The sequence below is a fragment of the Chroicocephalus ridibundus genome, chromosome 3, assembly GCF_963924245.1.
Source record: "Chroicocephalus ridibundus chromosome 3, bChrRid1.1, whole genome shotgun sequence".
NCBI lineage: Eukaryota > Metazoa > Chordata > Aves > Charadriiformes > Laridae > Chroicocephalus > Chroicocephalus ridibundus.
In genome coordinates, this window is record NC_086286.1 from 106,431,724 (window position 1) to 106,455,848 (window position 24,125).

The 24,125-nt window shown below is 41.1% G+C and overlaps 1 protein-coding gene across 18 annotated transcripts in view; it reads right to left on the bottom strand.

Moving 5' to 3' along the window:
• DLGAP2 (DLG associated protein 2) overlaps positions 1-24,125 on the bottom strand; it is a 475,732-nt gene that overhangs the window by 24,729 nt on the left and 426,878 nt on the right. For all 18 annotated transcript variants that reach the window (XM_063330365.1, XM_063330377.1, XM_063330363.1 and 15 more), the window contains one exon: positions 12,434-12,783. In XM_063330365.1, the coding sequence (XP_063186435.1) occupies positions 12,434-12,783 (350 nt within the window). The remainder of the gene's footprint in view (positions 1-12,433; positions 12,784-24,125) is intronic.

The window sequence follows — 24,125 nt, forward strand, 5'->3', positions numbered from 1 at the left end:
GCACCGACAACTCAGCACTATTTCTACCTGCGCTCATTCAAAATTAATTATATATTTCCTCTCTTACTGCTAAGAAACACCTAGTGCGGTAAAATAAGTGAAATACGTACTCAGCCTGGTATCGTTGTTTTGGTGCTGTGTTTTACAAAGCTTTGCACAAGTACTTCTTTTCTGCTATATAATTCCCTATTTCAAACCTAAGCAGACGCAATTACTCAGTTCAGTGGACGCAGGGAGTAAGCTTGGTCTGGAAGAGATGTTCTTAGAACGAGGAATCCACAGGATAGCCCCTTTTTATATTATTGTAAAACAGCCTCATTATAGTCCTTGATTTACAAAATAAAATAAAATCTCAAGTAGCCCCATAAACTTGCAAGTGATAAAAAGAAATGCTGCAATGAAATTTTATCGACAACTGCGTTGACAAATATAGAACCATTTAAATGACGTGAGGGATACAGCAGAATGCCGTATCTCACCTTCTTTAATAACATGGTCCTGAAAATGCTATATCAAGCAAGTAATTTATGCACTTTTTATAGTATTCCCATCTGAAATACACTTACCGAAATATATTCACAGCAGAGTTTTCTTCATAACTGAGACCACATTGCTTTTACAAGTTTCTGGGGGATTTTATGTAACACTCCCCCCCACACACACACCGCCCCCAAGTCTTTGACACAGACATAGCGAGTGCTGCAGTATGCAAATCGTACTGAATCAAAGGAGAGCCAGGAAAGAAAAAACACAGTAGAACTGACTTTTCCTTTTGAATTATATTTTCACTGTTAAATAAAAAAAAACCCTAATATCAGCAACCAGTTTTTCCATATGCACACTCCACCTGTGCATTCGAAGAGTATATCCTGTGATGACAACGTGGTAACTTCTCCCCTTGCAGCAGTCCCTCCTCTGGAAGGAGCCCAATGGCCTTTGCAGCTGTCTCTCAGCTGCACGGTCCCAATCCCACCAGGCTTCTGGAAGGATGCAGACAGAAGGGGGAGGGAGGATGGGAAGTGAATGTACATGTGGACTACACTTCTTGAAGAAGCCAGTTGCTGGCAACTTCTCTTTCCATCTTCAAGTAGTAGCTCCATGAACATTTGCATGGAAGAGAATTCCAGACAGTAATCAGTAAAAGTTCATATTGACCTGAGTGTGGGTCTTGGGGACGTTCATGAAAACAGGTGGTGAAGAAACCCTTTACCAAATGTTAATGGCATGCTTGAACTGTACAGTGTACCATCGGGCACAGATTTGCCAAAAGCTCTGGATATCAGTGTGGCAACTGTCAGGGAAAGACACATTTCCCAGCAATTCCATTTATTCTGTATGAGGTCTCAGGAAAAGCGTGTGCTGCTGTCTGTTTCCACCTCGGCAGTTGCATGGAAACTGGCTATATTCACTTGGACAGGCAGCGCATTGAGAGAACTAAGATATCAGACTTGGTAACGGTCTCCAGGATTTGATGTTGTCAGTGTAAAAAAAAGATCCCTCTTGACGTTGGCAGTGAAAAAAAGCCTCAACCACAGAGGTAAGCAGCTTGGGGGAAAAAAAACGCACAACAACCAACCAAAAACCAGGCAAGCTGGTTTCCTAGTTAAGGTAGGTCTTGGCTGCAATATGGGTGAGAAGCTTAAGCTGTACTTGGAGGGTCAACCTCTCCTGAAGGAACATTGGTATAAGTAGAACAGCCATAAGGTCCAGTTTCTTAGCGCAAGAGATATCTATCAGGAAAGACACCCTTATTTAAAGCATAGAAGGGTCCAAAAGAGTCTTTAATAATAAGTTCAAGTCTAAGTGAGGGACTATGCACTCACCTAGCCCTTTCAGGGATGTGAGAAAAGCTGTGTATAAAACATCTTCGTTAGAGACAGGTGAGCAGAAATGAATTAACTGGGCCAAGAATGAGACGCTCATCTAGCCTGTTGGGGGGGAGCAGAGAGGCAAGTTACACTTGCAGCCTTGACTACAGCGATGGGAGCTCAGTCAAATATGCATGGACGTGTTTTGAAGAGTGAAGTCAACTTACTCTCAAAGGGAGAGGAGATGGTAGGTGGTGAATAACAGCAGATAACACAAAATGCTGAGACTGTGGCTCTTGCGTGAGCCTGTATGAGTGCTAGCAGGAAGATGATGTCCAAGGTGGGGAAACATTTTCTGGAGGAAGCCTTTTGATGTTGAAACCCATAGCAACATCTGGAGTGGTCAGGAAGTTGAAACTGTTGCTAAGAGTTATGGTATTTGGCTTCGTCCCCAAAGCAACTAGAGTCAGTCTGAGTTAAAACACGTAACTTAGGAACTTGCTGACTTTAAACTACAATAAATAATGCCATCAAAGGGCACATCTTCAACCAGGGATTTCGTCTCCTTCTGGAGATAAGAAGACTGGAAGATCTGGTTAAAGTTGCAGAGACCACGGCCTTCCAAGCCACATCTGATGCATCATGTAACACCTATGAAAAAGCCAAAGAAGTTATCTTGATCTCAGATAGAGTCACTACGAAGCATTTCTTGGAGGAGGAGAGTGACAAAGGAGACTGTAATTTCTGTTTTTAAAGAACAGAAAGCACTTGGCAGTCTGGAAAGTGACACTGGAGGGATGCTTAAGACCATGATCTCAAAATCAAGATTTCTTCCTATGTTCAGAAGATGCAGTGGTTATTAAAGTAAGTGATAGTGATAGTGAATAGTGATATAGGAAATCTGCACAGGAAATCTCCCGTGCATTTCCAGTCCATTGTCTTGGTACTGAACGGGCAGGAGACAGGTAATTACCAGGGAATATTAGTGGGTTTCATTGTGGCCTTACAGACTTAGCAAAGGTAGTCAGATACCTGGTAGCGTTGATGTCAGGTTATGGAAACTCAGTTTCATGCATTCTCCAAGAGGATGCACGAAGGTCTGAGCACTTTGTTTCCTAAGTCATGGAAACAAAGTACTGGCTGTGACAGGAGGTAGAGGATGGATCTTCTGCAGAGTATGTGTTCAAAATAAACACAGTGGAAGGTAACTATGTGAGCAGGCAGAGTGTCCCAGTGATGAGGGTAATACCTCTCAGGGCAGTGACACAGGGAACAGGGTCTTCCTTTTATATCTCCTGCCTCAGAAGTTTGAAGTAGAACAGACAAAACTGCCGACCTGGACATTACGAACAGTAGGTAGTCAGGATGATTTTGAGGCTGCATGGCTCTCCTTATAGAAGCAGAAGAAAATGTCAAAGTGCAACAACCAGTTAGTCAAAGACTGGAGAAGAGACTGGGTCTTTGTGCACAGCCTTACACGGCAGTGCTTCTGACAAGGTCTAATGACAGCGTAAAGAATCACAGTGTAACTTAATTGTGAATGGCAATCCCAAGGCATGGAAAGAGTCATTGACTCTGCTGGGGTTCTTGAGGCTTCTTCACACCAGGTAAGATGCTGATGCTGACGGCATGATAAAGTCAGTACACCTGTATTTCTCTGGACCACAGCTAGGATTGCGTTGGGCAGCCAACATGGCTTCATTAAGGGCAGATTTTGCCTGACAAATTTGGTGGCCTTCTATGATGGGGTTACAGCATTGGTGGATAAGGGAAGAGTGACTGACATCATCTACCTGGGCTTGTGGAAAGCATTTGATACTGTTCCACACAACATCCTTGTCTCTAAAATGGACAGACATGGATTTGACGGGTGGACTCAGTGGATAAAGAACTGGCTGGATGGTTGCACTCAAAGAGTGTGGCTTGATGTGTGGGTGGAGACCAGTGATGAGTGGTATCCCTCGGGTCTGTATTGGAACCAATATTATTTAAAACCTTTGTCAGGGACATGAACAGTGGGATTGACTGCACCCTCAGCAAGCTTGTGGATGACACCAAGCTGAGTGGTGTGGTAGTTACTCCAGAGGAAAGGGATGCCATTCAGAGGGACCTGGACAGGCTAGAGAGATGGGCCAGTGCAAATCTCACGAAGTTCAACAAGGCCAAGTACAAGGTCCTGCACCTGGGTCAGGGCAATCCTCGTTATCAATACAGGCTGGGGGATGAACAGATTGAGAGCAGCTCTAACAAGAAGGACTTCGGGGTACTGGTGAATGAAAAACTGAATATGAGCCAACAATGTGCATTTGCAGCACAGAATGCCCACCACATCCTGGGCTGCACCAAACCAAGTGTGGCCAGCAGGTCGAGGGAGGGGATTCTCCCACTCTGCTCTGCTCTCTCACCTGGAGTGAGACCCCACCTGGAGTACCGTGTTCAGCTCTGGGGCCCTCAACATAAGAAAGACATGGACCTGCTTGAGCATGTCCAGAGGAGGGCCACAAAGATGATCAGAGGGCTGGAACACCTCTCCTATGGAGACAGGCTGAGAGAGTTGGGGCTGTTCAGCCTGGAGAAGAGAAGGCTCCGGGGAGATCTTACAGTAGCCTTCCAGTACCTAAAGAGGGCCCACAGGAAAGACAGGGAGGGACTCTTTATCAGGGAGTGTAGTGATAGGACAAGGGGTAACAGTTTTAAACTGAAAGAGGCTAGATTTAGATTAGGTATTAAGAATAAATTCTTTACTGTGAGGGTGGTGAAACACTGGAGCACGTTACCCAGGGAAGTTGTGGATACCCCATCCCTGTAAGTGTTGAAGGCCAGGTTAGATGGGGCTTTGAGCAACCTGGTCTAGTTGAAGGTAGGATTGGAACAAGATGACCTTTAAGATCCCTTCCAAACCAAACCATTCTATCACTCTATTCTATTCTATGATTGTATTGGACTGGGTCCAAGGAAAGGACCAACATCACTACTTCCACTTGTGGGATTGTTGATCAAGATCCTTGAATTTTTTTGGATGAACTGCAGCTCCTGATGATGGTGTCAGTGATGCAGGCACAGGCTCCACAGCATTACAAGCCTGAAGGTTTGACAAGGGAAAAGAGATTTGTAGATGGCCAGGCTGAAGAAGCTGAACAGATGGGAACACAGGATTCATCAGGGCCTCCTGCTCTCTCACATGGCTCAGCATGGAGGGACAGGACATTGTGTGCCAGACCAGACCTAAGCCGAAGCCAGACAAAAGAAGCCAAGCTGATATCTCCCCACGTGTCAGTCTTTGCCTTTACTTCCTTCTAAAGCACTGCACAGCGATATCCTTAGGATGACCATTTCTACATCCTATGCTCCTTTGGGACATACTGAATGAGTCCTGGGGGACGATGTGGAGGCCAGATTGCTGGACATAGAAGTAGGCTAAGGAAGGTCACTCATGCTTGCAGGGCTAGCATACAGCTAGTAACACTGTGGAGGTGAGCAATGGTCAATAGACAGAGAAGAGACTTTTGCCTTCCACGAGAACGTCTCAGTGTCCCAGACATACTGCTGTTGGAAACATGATGGGCCTAAAGATATAAACAAGAAAAGGTTCCTACGGATAACATCAATTTGGTCAATTGATGTTGTTGGAACAAAGTAGGCAGACTGGCAACGCACACTTTTTTTCCATATTGTGTATCAAAAGCATATCTGTTTTTACCAACTAAATTGTTTGGTTTAGTAACAGATAGCAGGTCTTTTGAACTCTGCTTCTGATGTGTGGAGGCAGATTTCCCTTTTATATTTTGGATGGGCTGGTATCTTTCCATTGACGCAACACATCGAGAAAAAGTCTTTTTCATCTACCTGTTTTCAAGTGCTTTCTTATTGGTATTCACCTAAAAGTATATCCTGAATAATTTGCCCAATGTGCAATTGACATCTAGAATTTACAGGCGTAAATGAAGTAATTGCTCTAAAATTTTATTCAAAACAGAATTATCCAGAAAACGATGGCCCAGGTATCAAAATAAAAATGACATTAGTTACTTCTAAATATAAACTCTCGCCAAATTATCCTTCCCTCCAGCTTGCCAAGGCTGACACCGACTGAATGACCTGATGATTGCCTTCATATTTTAATGCCTTCATTTCCTCCCTGTGCCTCGTAACAGCAGGAGAATGCCCTTTTGCGTGTGTGTGTGTGCAATCTAGGATTGCAAATATTGTACCAAGCAACAAAAAAAATAGATCCGGAAAATGAAGGCAAATGCCAACACAAGTAAAAGTGGGAAGTAACAAAATAATCTGCACTCACAAAGAAACAAATGGACAAATAAATTGCATTTCTGAATGACAGATATTATACAGACTCCTGCTAGAAGACAGCAGGAAACTCTTTAGATTTAATCAGATTGGCCAGGCTAGATTCAAATGAGCAGAGAAGAAAAAGGAATAAGTTTGGTTTGATTGTGTGGCTCCAGAAACTCAAATAAGTCTTAATAAATCTGTTGTTATTCTCCATGATTCATTATTGCTTTAATACTTGCATGGGTTCTAAAAGCCTTAATATTTGCAGTTCGGCCCACAACCTCAGTAAAGCAAAATAATAGATCAAATTATAACAGAAGCAAATTATAGATCCATTGGGTTATGAGGGAGACTCACACAGAATACGAAACAGAAAAATAGCCAGACGCTGACCAAAAGCAGAAGAAAGGCGCAGATCTAATATAGCAGGTCATCTTCCTCTCTCCTTGCAAACATAGAACTAAAACGTCTTTAAAAATTTGTCACTTCATGCCATGAAAAATATTGGTTTATGGATTTATAGTATGTTCATAAGGCTCATAATATTAACAATAAACCTATTTTTGAGATCATTTCTGTCTTGTCTTAACCTTTCACAAAGGCAAAACGCTCTCCTCCATTTTTTGCTGCCAGTACAAGGAGCAGACAATACCATGAATCCTCTGTCATCAGTCACTACTGACTGATACAGCTCAAAATTTGAAAACGAAGTATCAGATACTGGCACTGACTTGGTAATAAATGATCCACAAGTAAATTATACTAACACAAAATTATTTGAATAAATGCCAATCGCTATTCCTAATAACTTGCCTGTTATAACCAATCTTGGTTTGTTGATAGGCACCCATTCTAGAAAAGGATGCATGAACTAAATTATTCCTTCAAAGTATTTACTAAGCTTTTTTATCTGATAATTCTAACTACTTAAAAGCAACCTTTATTTCTGTATTAAAGTATTATTCTACTCTTAAACATGAGCACTGCAACTTAACATTGTAGTGTCCTACAAATTCCAGTTTAAGCTTCCATACATACTGTTGCTAAGGGAGGCTTGAAGTTAATATATTCAATGCATAGGAAAACAGATTTTAACCTGGTGCCTTTTGCATCTCTCTCATAAGCATCAGTAATAAGAGTCCTTCAGGCCACATTATCTCTCCCCATGCAACTTCACTGCCCTCAATGGGTTTTTGCTGCTGTAACTGATTTGTTCTATAATTAGAATTTAATAAACAATCTCTCTGATGATGCACAGGAAGGGAAATAATTCACCTTTCCTCTCTTGCATAGGCTTCTCAGCGATAACAAGAGTAAAAAAGGGAAGAAAACACTGCATTTGACAATAGATCAAGTACATGTAAGTGTGAAAGCAGATAACCATTCTTAGGTACAGGGAGATCTCATTTGTATGCAGTGACTTCAAAGTAGGAAAAATACTTCAAATAAAACTACAGTACTAACTGCTACTGCTTTCCTTAACGGATGGAATACTTTTATCAGCCAAAAAACATATACTCTCTCAAAATAATTTTTAGAAACACACCAAAATAAACCTACGCTTTCATGCTTGAGTGATTTCTTCTGCCTCACCACAGGGCTCCATTTTGCTACTCCACTACTTCCCAGCAGAACATCTGGACTGCTCAAACACGTTGCATAGCACAGTAAGTGCTAATTACTGCAAGAATATCCTAAAACGGGTTGAAAACTTCCGCTGGTCTTTTAAGAAAGCACTTTTTGCTATAAACGCATGCCAGAATTTAGAAACAGGATTCGTGTCAAGCTAATATGAGAGAGTAATAACAAAATAATGCGCACAGCAGTGGTTGCTCATAAGTTTTTTGGTGCATTTAATGCTAAGTGGCAAATTGTTCTGAACCAACAAATAGTCTGCGAGGCAGCGATCTGTGTCTTCCTCACTTTGAATGTTTCATTATGTTAGATGGCAGTTAAGAAAACAAGCGACCGTAATTTGTGAAAAGAGTAAAAAACTAGATGGCTTTAAAATAACCATAGCTTTGTTTTAACTACAATTCCAGCTGCTAAGTTTTTTGACAAATGAAGAGGCCAAAATGCAACCACTGGCTGGGAACTCTCCTAACCAGCTAAGCCTTGAATTCTGACTCATATATATGTATAGCTCTTTAACTCTAAAGGCCAGGTTAGACCCTCTGTACCATGGACGTGTTATCAAAACTTTCACTGACTTAGAATCATAGAATCGTTTCAGTTGGAAGAGAGCTTTAAGATCATCAAGTGCAACCATTAATCTGGCACTGCCAAGTCCACCACTAAACCATGTCCCTCAGTTCCACATCTACGCATCTTTTCAATACCTCCAGGGATGGTGACTCAACCACTTTCTTGGGCAGCCTGTACCAATGTTTGATAGCCCTTTTGGTGAAGAAATCTTTCCTAATATCCAATCTAAACCTCCCCTGGCACAACCTGAGGTCATTTCCTGTAGACAATATGAATACTTCTTCTGATTGCTATGTGTACACTGAAGTAGAGCACTTACAAGGATGGTGTAACCTAAACAGTACCAAGAAAATGTAGATGCTCATCTAAGTAAGTATGCCACGTGGGTACAAAATGCTTTGCCTTAAAGGGTAATTCCAGGTTGAGACTTCAGAGCTTCTTGAACAAAGTTTTTACCATATGATAGTACTTTCATTAAATATATATATATACATATTATGCAGAAAATGCCCTTTTGACACAAAAAATAAGGCAGGTGAGTTATTGCACTAATCATCCTGAACACAGCTTTTGAATGATCTGTTTAATGAAGATTCTGGAGATTAAAAAAACCCTAGATATTTTGAAGCGTGATCTCCTGACGATAAATGAAGATGACAGAATCCATTCTCTACGCTACAATTAGTGCTCATCTCCAAAAACACCATCATGAATCAGCCTCCACACTTACAACATTTATTTCCAACTCATCTGCTTCCGGGGTTTCTGTTAAGTTTGAGAAGTCCTGATGTCTTTTAAATAAAGAAACAAAGGGCTTGAAATACTTGAAATAAATAACGAGCAATTTCTTGACATGTTTTCACATATATTTTACAATCCAAATGCTTTTAATATGAAATGGTTTATAACTAGAGCAGGTTTTGAATGTTAATCATTAGCATATATACAAGGGTGTGCAAAAGCGCAAGAAAAATCCCTGAAAATATATTAGCAATAACCTTGTTCTTGACTCAGTGGTTATTTAACTCTAAAGAATCCCTACCCTCCATTTTAACTCAAATACTTTGATTACTCTTCTGCTGTCATGGTGGAAGACAGATATGAAGACTATAGCTACTAGTATTACTGGAGTATTATACTTTTTTCTATATATATATTCTTCAAAATGATGACTAAATTTTTAATCCCAGAAGCGGTATTTTGCAATTCGCTTGAATTTGGGAATCAGCATTTTTTTTCCAGGGCCTACTGACACATCTGACAATATTCCTCTTGATTTAAATACGGGAGTGAAAAAACTCCCCAAACCCTAGCACCTATTTTCTGGAAAAGCTTTGTTTCTGCAGCTTTTTCTGTTCAAAATTCCCATCTGGGACAGGACAAAAATTCCCATCTGGGACTAACGTACCGTGAGATGTGTTAGCGTATCTGTGCTGTTCTCCGTCCCTGCAGATGGGGTGCTACTGGTCATCACAGTAAGCCCAGTGCTCCCCTAGGAGCTTGGGCTCCCTGTGCGTGTGAATACTAATCCTATGGCACATGCCCAGTACGCCCGGACTTTTTAAAGGGAATTCTATTCGTTACATGTACACAACTCCTATATACCAAAGACACGGGAGCCCTAGGCTGGGTCCATAGTAGCTCCACACGGAAAGGCATCACTGGTCATTCTTTCGCTTTGCGCCTCCCCACCCCTATACGAAGCTCCGTTGGCAAGCATTCTCACACCAATGTGTTAAAGGAATGAAACATTAAAAAATGCACAAATTAACCATCCTGATAGCAAATTAATGCAAATAAATGCAAATTCAATGCATTACCCTGGCATGGCATGCTAATGAGAAAACAAGTCATTTAGTCAATCAAGGAAAAATGCAAATAAAAAATATCCTTTTCTACGGAGCTTTGATGCAGAAGTCTAAAAGACATTAAATACTTCAACTGTATTTTGAGGGCATAAATTACTATTTATGTAGTTGCAATAAGAATATTCTACCCTGTGTTTTTATTCCTTACAAACCTGGCAACAGAAATACAACAAAATGCATTTTCTGCTTCGAAATGCTGCAGAAAGGTATTTTTCACACTAATGTGAAGTTTGAAACTTACTGCAGAAAAAACCCCACACAACTAAAATGTCCCCGCAGGATACTGTGTTGAGAGTAATTTTGCAATTTTAACCTTATCTAATGCCAAATGGTACGACCAAGCAGTTTGTACTTCTCAAAAGCTAACAAACAGCTCATCCTCCTAAAACCTGCTGTTGCAAACAATATTTGCCTTTTTCAGCGTGTGCACCTGAGGACCAGGAGTACAGGCCAAGCGTCAGACGACAAGTTGCTACAGAAGATCCGCTGCCTCCGTGGAAACCATTTCACAGATGTTTTTGTGGATTATAAACACCTATTATTAAACACACCGCATACCAAGAAGGGTCAGAGCCCAGTGAAAGGTACTGGCCATCACCTGCAGTCAGAAGCAGGATCAAGGGATGTAATCAAAGTTTCATCATTAATTGCTGAAATACCAGGACTGACTGAAGCAAGACACCGACACTGTTAAACACCACTATGCACAGCTGCTGTAAAGCAGAGATAAGAACAACAGCAGATACTATTCCTTTCTGAAAAGTACGTTTCGGGTTAGGGGCTAAAAGGTACCAAGAATTACTTGCTGTTCCTTTGAGCTTTTCACCGTGATCTGCTAAGCCTCTTCTCTGAACGATTTAGGATACACTAATTACTTTGTAAAACATTTGAAAAGTAGCCATCTGAATATTTTACCGTCACTGGTAGATTGCATTCTAGACTTCTGCATCTAAAGAAGCAGAAGCAAATACTTCTATGTCAAGAAAAGGACAAGCAGTTTGCTGGAGAGGCCTTTGCCTTCCTATTAATCTAATACATTGTGGAACAGCAAAATTATACCACACTAAGATGTTAAACAGTGACGTTCAATCAGCAGCTATGACACGCTTAACCCAAACACTTCTCTCTGATCGTATTTTGAAATGAATGGAAATGGAATTACTGCTTTTTAAAGAAAATAATATACTTCCTAGTAGACAAACAGTCACTCCCTAGACTTTGTTACGCGGATTATTACATTCTCAAGATCTATGTTGCTGTCTCTACAATACCTGTAACTATGACAAAATACATGGCATTTTCCCTATAGTTGATCTGTCAAAAGTAGAGATTTTTAAGCACAGAAGTGAACCCAGTGATGTAAAAGGGGATATTCAATTACTTGGAATTAAATACTCAGCGGAACAGAAGCCTAAATTTTTCTCTACTCCTGTGTCTCCAAGGCCTTTGCATTCTTTGCAAGTTCAGCTTTCTGATTTTTATTACTACTTGGTATTTCCTAGAGATTTAAACAAATGACCATTGCTATCTGTCTAGTACTTTCCATTTAGTAGAAGGAATAGCAATCAAAATTTGCATTTGGAATCGTCTTATTTCATCTGCCTGAAACAACACAACGTGACTGAGCTTTCCACAGTCTGACACACATTTTGTCAGACAAAATAAATATTGTGGGTTTTGATGGAGAAATGGAGGAATGCTCAAAGACCGTGTTTATTAATGTTGTTTCATTACCCGCCATCTGTAATTATGCTGTATGTACACCAGCACATTTCTTTCTCTTCCTTGGTACCTTCCTCCCAGCACAACTAAAAGTAAGGGCGGGGGAGGCTCTTTTTAGGTAGAATAACTTGAAGATCCAGCAGCATTACACACTTTCCAAGGTCAAAAGGGAAAGATAATGGAAAAAATAGTCAAGCATTTTAAAGCTGGCGTAATTCTATAAAAAGGGCTGTGAATTCATGGAGAGAAGGAGATGAACATGCTGTTCACCTGTAGCTCTGCAGTACAATTTTCATATCAAGTGTTAATGACAGGTAACCTCCCTAGAGATTTATTCATTCATTTTCTTCCAGGTACAGCATATTAGCTGAAGACTTTTCTGCACAGCCACGTTGCCATGATGTGAATTACAATTAACGCTAAGCAGCCAGGGGTTGTTTGTTAGATTATTAGAGCCAGTGAAGCTGAATGACTCATTCTATGCTATTTACAGAAAGGAGGCAAGCAATTCATCACAGACAAATGTTAATGATAGGCTACCTGGATCCCTATAGAGGAACGTCGACTCTTAAGAAACTCCTCTGCTTTGGAGACTAAAATGGCCTTGTCACTGGTTCGTATCGAGGTGCTCTGGCTCTCGGACGCATGGCGCTGCGCAGCCGCAGTTTCCAAGGCGAGATTCATGGCCTTGTTACTGTCCAAACTGTCGGTGGAGTTGTACATCCCTCGCCCGTCCTGCGGCCACGGGGAAATCCTCTGAGTCCGGCTGTCGTGATATGCGTCCTGGGTGGATTCTGTGCTGCTCTGTGCCGTGACTGAGATCAGTGGCTTGGAAGTGGTACGAGGGGGTACCGGTGGCGGTGTTTTTTTGTAACTTGTGTAAGTTACAGCTATGGAAAGAATTTAAAAAAAAAAGGGAAAAAAAAAAGAGAAATAAAGATTAACCTGCTGGAAACTTCTCAACAGAAATCACTTTAACATTAAGATTATGCTACTTAAAAATGAGGATGGTGCAACATAGCGCTTTTTTGTGAACTTCACTATTAGTTGAATGTGTCTCTCAGAGTCAGAAGGGTATCCACAGCAACATTTTATTTCAACCAGGAAGCAAGGGGTGGAAATGGGAGTCCCAGACTACGGTGAAGATGAAAGAGTTAGTGAGGATTTGTGTGTGTTAAGACTTGTGCTAGATGGGTACACACTGGGGCTTCTGAGGTTGTCTCTGTATGGGGTGAAGCTGATAAGAGAAATAAAGGAATATTTCTTTTTTCCTCTTGTTATCACCTGAGTTGTGGGCTCCGTATTGATACAGTGTGTTAAGAAAGTAGCATCAACATACTGGAACAAAGTATTATTCAGAAACTTCTACTTTATGGTATGCCACACTTTAACCTTTAAAAATACTTCCAGGTGTACTGGCTGGAATTAGGCAAGATTGGCTACTTACACAAGAAGTGTATGTTTTAAAAATATCCACAATACAGTTAATAAAAGGAAATTCCAGGCATGCAAAAAATGTTACCATATATGCAAAGGTACTAGATACTTGGACAACAAGCAAAACCTGCAAGTAATACCAAAAGCAGTGACTTTTTATCTATTATCCTGCAGTAAGCCTTAAATGCTTAGAACATACATTGAAGGGGGATTACTTAAATGTAGAGAATATGGAAATACAGATATAAAAATGGGTCTGAAACACTGGGAGAACTGGATACACATGAGCAGAAATAAGACTTTTAATCTGATGAGCAGGGCAGGTCTGAGGCTGGTTTAACATAGATTCTGTCTTGCAGCAAAAGGCTCAATAGAACATCCAAGAAAGGCCTACAGATGCAGAATTGTGCCAATACTGTTTCCTTACAAAATTTTAGAGATTTCAGAGATAGATACTTAGTCATTAATATCACACAGCTGAATTTTCTTATTGCCTAAGCCCAACATACATTTTCAGTACTAATAAGAGCATTTCTGTTATGGAAGTGTTTTTTTCACAAAGCACAGAAACACAGAATCACGGAATGGCAGGGGTTGGAAGGGACCTCTGGAGATCATGTAGTCCAACCCCCCTGCCACAGCAGGGTCACCTAGAGCAGGTTGCACAGGAACGCGTCCAGGCGGGTTTTGAATGTCTCCAGAGACAGAGACTCCACCACCTCTCTGAGCAGCCTGTTCCAGTGCTCTGCCACTCTCAAAGTAAAGAAGTTTTTCCTCATGTTGAGATGGAATTTCCTGTGTTCCAGTTTGTGCCCATTGCCCCTTGTCCTGTTGCTGGGCACCACTGAAAAGAGTCTGGCCCCATCCCCTTGACACCAGCCCTTTAGGTATTTATAAGCATTGATGAGATCCCCTCTCCGTCTTCTCCAGGCTAAACAGATCCAGGTCTCTCAGCCTTTCCTCAAAAGAGATGCTTCATTCCCTTGATGGTCTTTGTAGCTTTCTGCTGGGCTCCCTCCAGCAGTTCCCTGTCCTTCTTGAACTGGGGAGCCCAGAACTGGACACAGTACTCCAGATGTGGCCTCACCAGGGCAGAGTAGAGGGGGAGGATGACCTCCCTGAACCTGCTGGCCACACACTTCTTGATGCACCCCAGGATGCCGTTGGCCTTGGCCACAAGGGCACGTTGCTGGCTCATGGGCAACTTGTCCACCAGGACTCCCAGGTCTCTCCCTGCAGAGCTGCTTTCCAGCAGGTCAGCCCCCAACCTGTACCAGTGTTTGGGGTTGTTCCTCACTATGTGCAGCACCCTACACTTGCCCTTGTTGAACTTCACTGGGTTCCTCTCTGCCCAACTCTCCAGCCTGTCTAGGTCTCGCTGCATGGCGGCAAAGCCTTCTGGTGTGTCAGCACATATAATCACAATTCATAAAATTAGCAACCGATACAAAAATGCACCACGATATAGCTTTCCATATTCATGAACAGGAAAATCAAGTCCCATCCATTTCTTGTATAACTGCAGGAAGATAAAGAAAAGTATTATGTTTTCCTGTATCAATAATGCTGAAGTAGCATAACGTATATGTGCAGAGACCAGGGTAATGAATGACTTAAGGAAAAGGTTTGCCTTTTTCTGGTGTTGTTAAATGCATTGGGCATTGCAGCAGTGGCTCAGGTAACCTTGGAACTGGGGCTGCTTGAGCCCCAAAAGGGATTCTACAAGAATTCCTCTTCCCATTTTACACATATAGGCTGATGAGCAGCCAAGTTAGAAGGAGTGACTCTCCAGTTGTGCTTTTTGATATAAGGCTATGCTGCAGCTCTCCGGAGAGAAAAGACCAGTTTAGGAAATTTGCTAATACCTGGGACTGCTGAGCCTGTATCACCAGGCTAGCCTATGGGAAAAGGGAGCCTAGAGAAAACTACTCTTACTTTTTGATTCTCATTAATCATAAATAAAAGGGTGATCATAAAAAAGAAAAGAGAGCAAGGCAGAGCTAGGAAGTGAAAACCTTCATTTGAAGCACGTTGTGAATTACTACTGATGCCGCTCAATTCTGATAGAGATTTAAAGAGAGTCTTGCTCTGAGCTAAATTGCTCTAACAGAGTGAAACACGTGCAAACACGCTCTTCAGATTCTGAGACTGGGTGCTTTTTTTGAAGTGCCGTTTTGTTGTCCTATCACCAATCTTATCTCCTGTCAGTTTTGTAACCAGCAGTTAAGAAGAAAGAAAAACCCAATATTTTTAAGATGCTTTAGGCAATACAGAAAGTTCACGAAAGAAGGGAGAGGCTGTAAAGCTTGGAAATTAAGACACTGTCTTATGAGCTCGAGCAGTGGCTCTAAGGAACGTTTCCACTAAGAGAGTTGCCATAATACTGCTCCCCCGCCTTCCCCCTGCAAAGGCAGATGCAAGTGATCAAAGTGCTGGGAAACATTAGAAATAGAGACAATGGGGTGAAATAGGGTGAGTGAAATCCAGAACAGGAAGCTATTTTTACCTGTAACATAAGACAGGTTATCACTGCTATAACTAATTTACTGTTTTTTACTGTCTGTCTTCATGCAAAAGAATAGCAGTGAATAATGAAACATATGGTAAATGTGATAATGAAACATCACAAGCACGTATATCCCTACTACTCAGGCAGCAGATCACTCCTCTGTCTAATGAATATAAATGTTAAACTTCTGTTGCAACTCTTCAGAGCTAACTTAATCTTCATTTACATTTCTAAAAAAGAAAAATTCTCCTTGTCGCAAAGCCAAAACAGTCACTTTCTTTTTTTTTTTTTCCCCCTAGGATTGAGTATTTTATTCTGGAAATTTCTGATTGTTTCAGTGGAGTGACATGTCTTAAAGCCACCAAGTATTACAGTTACTGCAGTATTCTGGCAAGCATTTGATCATGAGCACTAAACAGGAGTTAAAAAACCCACAGATGTTCAGCAAGGAGAAGAAACCAGGAGAAAGACTGAAAGTTCGTGAGAAACTGGCTACATATTTGCAGTGAAATACGGCAGGAAGAAATCCGATTAATTTCTAAGCTACAGTCACAGAGATCAAATGTTGAGCAGGGAATAAAAAAATCCATCTCTACACAGTTAATGAGTTCATATCTGGAACAACAGTTTCAGAGCCACAGAAATCTGGGACTAATTGGAGACTGTAACAAAATCAGGTAAGAGGATGGAGGTGTGAATTTGCGAGGCAAATCTTGCCACCAAATTCTATTTGCTTTCATCACTCAAGCAGTTTTAGTGAAGTAAATGGGATAACTTAGATGAACAATGTGACCAAGACTTGTCTTAGATAAACTTGGTATGGGTTGCTGATTTAAGAGATGACTGAATAGTAGATTAGGGGCTTGTTAAAGGAGAAAAGTAACCCTGTAATCCATAGTTTACTGTTCATGCATGGTTTTAGGTGTCTAATAAATAAGTATTGGCTTAAGGTCTGAGGCGTGAAATTTTATGTCACCTTCAAATTTTTTTCCCATTAATTACTATGTCTGTGAATGTTCCCGTTATCAACAATAATGTCTTTTTCCATCACATCCAATTCTCGGCCCTAGCAGTCGTGCGTACCACGTATCATATATGGGAGGAAACATTTTCTTTTCCTAACAGAAAATTAACTTCCTTTTTGTTTATCATCCCCTTCTTAAGCTGATGGACAAGAGCTCCTGTCAGTTTTGCATCATTTGCTACGTTGCAAATTTTATTAGCCTTAGTGGTTATTAGTTCAAAGAAAGCACATAAAACCTCCTCAGCGCTGCTTCATGTGTTCCCCAGTTTTTGGTCCGTCATTCTATGAACTCCAGAGCTGGTTTTGCCGTCCCCGCAGGGAGGGCTGGTGCTGGGCAATGCAGCCCCGGGGCACCGAGCGCTGGGCGAGGACAGTGCCCGAGTAACTCCATCCAGGGCACTGGTGCTGGGAAAAAGAAGACTGGGATGGAGGATCCTTGTCTTCCGGACAAGCTGGGTGTCAGAGCCAGCACAGCGGCCAGGGATGAAACACAGGGCAAGGACGGGGGCATGAAAGCAGAGCACCACGAAGGCTGAGCTGTCGCAGTGTGACTTTAGACTGATTTAAACGGTGAACTTCAGCGGAAGCAGCAACATGCTTGGTGTTTTGCCCAGAGAAGCTGTGGCTGCCCCATCCCTGGAAGTGTTCAAGGCCAGGCTGGATGGGGCTTTGAGCAGCCTGGTCTAGTGGGAGGTGTCCCTGCCCTGTCCGGGGGTTGGAACTAGATGATCTTTAAGGTCCCTTCCAACCCAAACCATTCTATGATTCTATGATATAAAACATCAGTCCTGGATAATCTTCTGTTTTTTCCTGTGGCTCACATAAGATGACCATAGATTTCTGATTTCTTTAGTTTTCTGAGTAGTTTTGGTATCCGTATGCTGGGCACTCTGGATATTTCTCTCACCAATCCTGTTGCTGAGCAATGAGGCCCAAGCAAAGCAAAAGCAACAGCCTTCTGCCATGCTGTTAATCAATTTGTAAAATCTCTATCTGCTTTGAAATGCAAATAAAAAGAAAGTAGATGGCACAAGAGGTAAATATCTCTTTTTAATGTTTAAACTAAACACAGAAGGAATTACGAAAAAGAAACTACATTTTTCCTTCCAGTTGTATTCAAAGGCTATCTTAATATAGAAAGCTGAATTTATTTTTTGCCTTTTTTAATAAAGCAGGAAAAATATCTTTTTGGAGCTCATAAGAAAAAGCCTATCTCCATCTGTTAGCTTATGATCATCAACCAAAAATAATAAAAGAGGTAAAAAACTGTTCTAATTCTAAACTATATGGGTATTTGAGATTTCCATTTGAATCAAAGTATTAACTGTTCAGGTACTTGCCCCACTTCAACATAAACGTGCAATAAATTCCACTGGATTTTCCTTTAAGGAAGGACATTGTTAGAGACATGGAGAGAAAACAAAATGGTTCTGTGCTGCTTCATAGCGGGCTAGACTAAACGATGATGAAAACCAGGTATAAATTGTTTAGGAGAAAGGAGCAGGTAGCAATGCAGCATAACGTGCATTAATTTGTCACTCAGGCAGGAAAAAAGTGTAACACGTCAATTTGTTTTTGTAAGGATCATTGCCTTTATGTAAAGACTGCAGAGCCCATTTATGCCAGCTCCAGTTATCTTCTCCTAGCACATGACTTACATTTGATACCATAACCACCAGATGACCCTCACACATACAAGATTGCCTATCAGTGCTGAATTTGGCACAGAGATGGCTACAAGTGACCTGTCCTGTAAACCGCATTAATTTCTCTTATGCCCTTTGTGATCCCAGCCAGGAAGCATCAGTCAGAACCAGAGTATCAGGCATTATGGCGATACTGGAGAGTAACCATGAAGACAATCCCAGCCCTGGAGAACTGGCAATTTTACAGTTTGTACACATACAATAGCAATCCAAGGGAAGTTTCCTGATAATTCATAAGTAACAGGGTTATTTTTCATTTAATTGATATCCCTGGAAGAAGAATATCCCTCTTAATCTACACTGCATTGGACTAAACTTGCTTAAGGTTACTGTTGCTACAGCCATAGAAATAAGTCAGTTACTCTGCCCATATTTCAGTGCCAACACAGTTTGTACTGGAAATAAAATGACTAAAATAATTCAATTTAGATATACCTTCAGGTTATCCATAGAGATTCACAGACAAAAGGCAGAAGGAAAGACGTGATATATTTGATGAAATATCAGTGGCCGTAGGTGACATTCAGAACACCTTTCAAAAGGCAGCCTTTTAATAAATCACTGCTGTTGGTCCATTTGCAAGATAGAGTCACCTGAGGGGTTTTTACAAATCAATATAACCACTAAGCACTTAGTCAAAATAACATTATTTAGGCTGAGATCACAAAGTTAACTGGATGATGAATTTACATGAAAGCACCATCAATTAAAGGAGACGGTTGTCCCTTATGAGACACGGCAGGAGTAAACTGGATTTTCTGTTTTGTAAGGAGGTTTATTCAGAAGGAGGATAATTACTCTTCAGGGAGTGTGGAGTTGCCCTGGAGGCAGAGCTCCCAGGGGCATGCGGCTGCAGGCAGACAGGGCTTCTCTGAGGAACCACAGCACCGAGAGAAATGGTGCAGACTCCCAGGCTGATGCTAGATCTTCTGTTTTGCACAAGGAAGGTGAATGCTAACCCTGACACCATTTCAGAAGAGGACAAAGAGACCGTAATTAAATCTAATCCTGTATGAAAAGAGTACTCGGTTATTGGTATAGTCTTTTGACCATCACAAACTCTGTTCTAGCCAAAGGTTTTTACAGTCCCAACTAACATGGCTGTCCTTGAAATGCCCTGAAATCTCTTCACTGTGCTCCATCACGGTCATCAGAACCTCTGAGCTACTCTTAAAATAAAAATGTACCTATGGATCCATAACAGTTACTTCTGAAAACAAAGAATGATGAACATTAAAAGACCATTAAGAAATCAAAAGGAACTTCTGAGAAAAAAATCTCAGCCACTAAAAGAGTTTATTTCCCACAAAAAGAATGAACTCTCTGATGATTTTTCTACCAAGCCATGGATGTCAAAAATAAGAATACAGGTCCCTATTTAAAAGAGATTTTGGGACGTATCTTTTTATATATGTCCATTGTCAACTTCCATTATACACAGGTCTCCAATGCCAAACATAATTAAAAGGAGACTGCAGCGTCAAACAGGCCAGTTTAATTTTTACAAAGGAAATCTGGCTTTTCCTAAAGTCAAATTCTGAAATGTTAGAAAGGGGTTCCCTTCTTAGATCAGTAATATCTTTAAAGTTCAGTCGTAACAAGATGATTTAGAAATTCTTGGGTTTGACATGTGTAGCCTCTAGCTAATTAGTTAAGAAAAAGTAATCAGCAAGAACAAGGGGAAAAGGTTAAGGTAAATTAGTCTGTTTGGATCCAAGTCTGCTGTTTTCACTGTGTGCCACCAGTGACCACCTCAAAGACCTACACCGGTGATTTGGGGTCTACTTTCTCTTTTCAATGTCAGAGCAGTATGTGCTCAGGCTCGGCACAGGAAAAAATGTTTTGCTCCACTACCTGACCCTAGGCAGTGCTAACTGAAGGTAAAAGCAAGTCATAGAATCTTAGAATCGTTTAGGTTGGAAAAGAGCTTTAAGATCACCGCTTCCAACTGTTAACCTAGCACTGCCAAGACCACCACTAAACCATGTCCCTGAGCACCACATCTACACATCTTTTAAAAAACCTCCAGGGATGGTGACTCAACCACTTCCCTGGGCAGCCTCTTCCAACGCTTGAGAACCCTTTCCATGAAGACATTTCTCCTAATTTCCAATCTAAACCTCCCCTGGCACAACTTGAGGACATTTCCTCTTGTCCTATCGCCTGTTACTTGGGAGAAGAGACCGACCCCCACCTCTCTCCAACCTCCTTTCAGGTAGTTGTAGAGAGCGATAAGGTCTCCCCTCAGCCTCCTTTTCTCCAGGCCAAACACCCCCAGCTGCCTCAGCCCCTCCTCATAAGACTTGTTCTCCAGACCCCTCACCAGCTTCATTGCCCTTCTCTGGACCCGCTCCAGCACCTCAATGTCTTTTTTGTGGTGAGGGGCCCAAAACTGGACACAGCACTCGAGGTGGGGCCTCACCAGTGCTGAGTACAGGGGGATGATCACTTCCCCAGTCCTGCTCACCACACTATTGCTGACACAAAGTCCTACAAAATACTTCTCAAACACACCCACTTTGCACTTAAATTGAAACATCGGCTCTACGTGAGTGTAGGGCAGGTGAGGAAGACACGTCACGTTCTTGTACAGCCCGGGCTTCTCCAGCCCTTTTCTTTGCTGCTCCCTGGACAGTTGCATACTTTTGCTTGCTGCTCTGCTAGTGAAAGACCCTGTAACTTCTGAGGGCTTTCCATGTTCTGGAGTTTCTGCATTTGAAAGGTAAGGAGAGTGGTTTTTTGGACTGTAAGGATATTCAAACCTTGCAGAAATAGTCATTAAAACTTACCGATGTCATACTGTGCTTGAACTTCAAGAGAGACTTTTGTTTTTAAATAAATTAATTATTTTGGTTGAATCTGAGATAAATTTCCCTCAAACATAATCAGAGAGCTATTTTAGTTATTAATCTAGCTTCCTGCTTCTTCCCTTTTTTTATTCAGCCCTCCACAGTGAATCCTAGCCAGTAAAGGGACCAGGCAGTTTCTCAATAGATGAGAGTCTTTTTGAGCCTGGATGTCCGTGAAAAGAACCCTCTTTCTTGCTTTCCAGATTAAGCAGTATGAAACAGCTGATTGATTCACAGTGATATATTTGCGAGGTATTTTCTTGGAAAGACTGCCTCCACCCAGATGCCTTTTATCAGCACAGTTTATCTGTTGGTCTGCATTTTATTTAAACTACATAACCCAAAGCTTTGTCTGAGTCGTAGATATCTATAACTTCTAACCTTTTTTCTTGATGGGTCATTTTGCATGTATTAAGTTTAGGTAAACGTGGCTATTTGTCACACCCTAAAGTCAGATGCTAATCGACGGTCTCGTGTTGCCATAGTCTATGGGGGCAAAATGCTGCATTTATCCTGTGCCAGTTTTTTCAGTAGGGTCTTTTAGTAACAATGAATTATGGCATACCTTCAAGACATACCCAGTATTTGAGAACTATAAATGGGAATCCATCTCACCTTACATTAGTCACTTAAAAAACAGTCATCCAAGTCTAAGTTAGTTGTCTGATCTCTTTTAGAATTACTGGGACAAAAATAAGCAATTCTGGGGGCAATTCTCACCCATCTTAAATGCTTATTTTACCAGGAAATGAATCATCCTGTGCAGGTGCCTACTTTTCTCCATCAACCATAAAGGGAATCAAGGACAACCAGCTCAGATCAGGAGATCTAATTTTGAAATGCCTATAGGGGTGAGACAAACTCCAGCCCTGTGACAGCACTGGTAGGGCTCTGGTATGCACTGGGACATAATTTCTCTTGTCTTGAAGGTGGGAGCTTCATCTCCTCTGCTCCACATCCCCTTTGAGCTGGCTGTTAAAGCAAGCCTGCCTGGGATTTGCCTACATTTGCCTACAAGGATCCTAATTTCCTGATCCTTGATCCCTTCTGCTGGAGCTACCACACAGCAGCTAGTCATAGTTTGGCCCAAGGTCCCTTTGTATCTCCACAAAGGTGTTAAAAGCAAACCCTCTGTATTTCTGTAGTTATTAAATTGATTGCACAGTTTTGGGCGGGCGCTGGGCTAGACCATGCTGTTAATCCCACTGAAGTTGTTGATATTGAAGTCAGTGGAATATGACCAATTCATGCAAACTCAGGATCTGGACCATTATCATAACGTATTATTGACATAGGCAAGATTTGTGCTTCTTATATATGACTTTTAAAAAGAGCTTTTCAAAATAACATGTCACTGAGACACAATGCCATATGAATCCAATATAAAATGCTATTTTTTAAGCAGCACCTGTTTTTGACATCTCTCTGCTTAAACAGAATCTATATAGCCCTTGAGAAAAAAGACCGAAATCATTAGCATGACACGTAACCTCAATCAGAATTTACTGGGGTAAGGCAAAATTACTGGGTGAGTTTTTTGGCTTTTTTTTTTTAAATCTTTGTGCGCATCAGGTGAGACTCAATATTCAGAGCTGATCCTTTTAGGCTTAAGTTCTGTACATCTATCTGACTTTGTACCGGAAACTAACAATTAAGTGGAAATGTGACCACTAAATTTGGAAAAAGCTGGACTCTTAAGTACACACTGCAATCTCCCAGGAGGAGAACAGCATAAATGGAATTACTGTAATCAAGTCATTCAGTGCGTAAGTCGTTACCTCCATATTGAGGAAACTTAGGTCTGTAGGCAGCCCATGTTACATAAACGATAAAATCTGTTTTGACAGTGTAATTAATGTTAGTCTCAAAACAGAAATGCAAATCAAACAAGACATCAAGGTCAGAAACTGTAAGCCTTTGCCAAAGTTAAAAGAGATGTGGGCAACACAAACCTCATGGATTGCTGATGGACTAGTTACAAAGGGTTCTATTTTAGATCAGTTAATTAGTGAGAAATTATAGCCTAACCAGCATCCTGTGGATGGCAAAGCAAAGTGCTGACAGCTGTTTTGCTCTTCTCAACAGTCCCTATGTGCCTCCAAAATACTGAAGTTCCATTAAAAGAAAAAAAAACCTCAGTTTTTTGGTTGTAGGAAGGAAAAATATACCTTTAGCTATACGCTGTTTCATTTACAGAATATATGTGCAGCTTTTCAGGAATACAGATTGCATTTGTCACATCATCAAAACAGTAAGAGACAAAAAGAGCTCCAAAAGCTAAGAGTCACTCTTACTGGGCTACTCTTTTTACATTGAAATAAAATAGAAAATTTGAAAACGTTTTTCAAACGTTTTTACACTGTTGCTGTAATTCTGTACTTAAGAAAAAAATAAATCTCTTCTTGAACTCCCACATACCCTTATCACTCAAGTCAAATAATTTCCGTCAGCCCCCTAAACCCACTCACAGACATATTATGTAAGCTTATCACTGGTTTTGTTTCTATATTATTTTCTATTCTCGTTCTTACAGTAACTATGTGCAGCTTGCGATTTTCTTTAACTTTAAGGAACTAAACTGAATAGGACAAGAAAAAGAATTTGGTCGCTTAATCTTAAGGAAGTGTTGCACAGTGGAATAATTTTAACAGTGTATTATGATAATGGTCCTATATTAAAAAATGTTAAGTGGTTACAAATTCTTTTA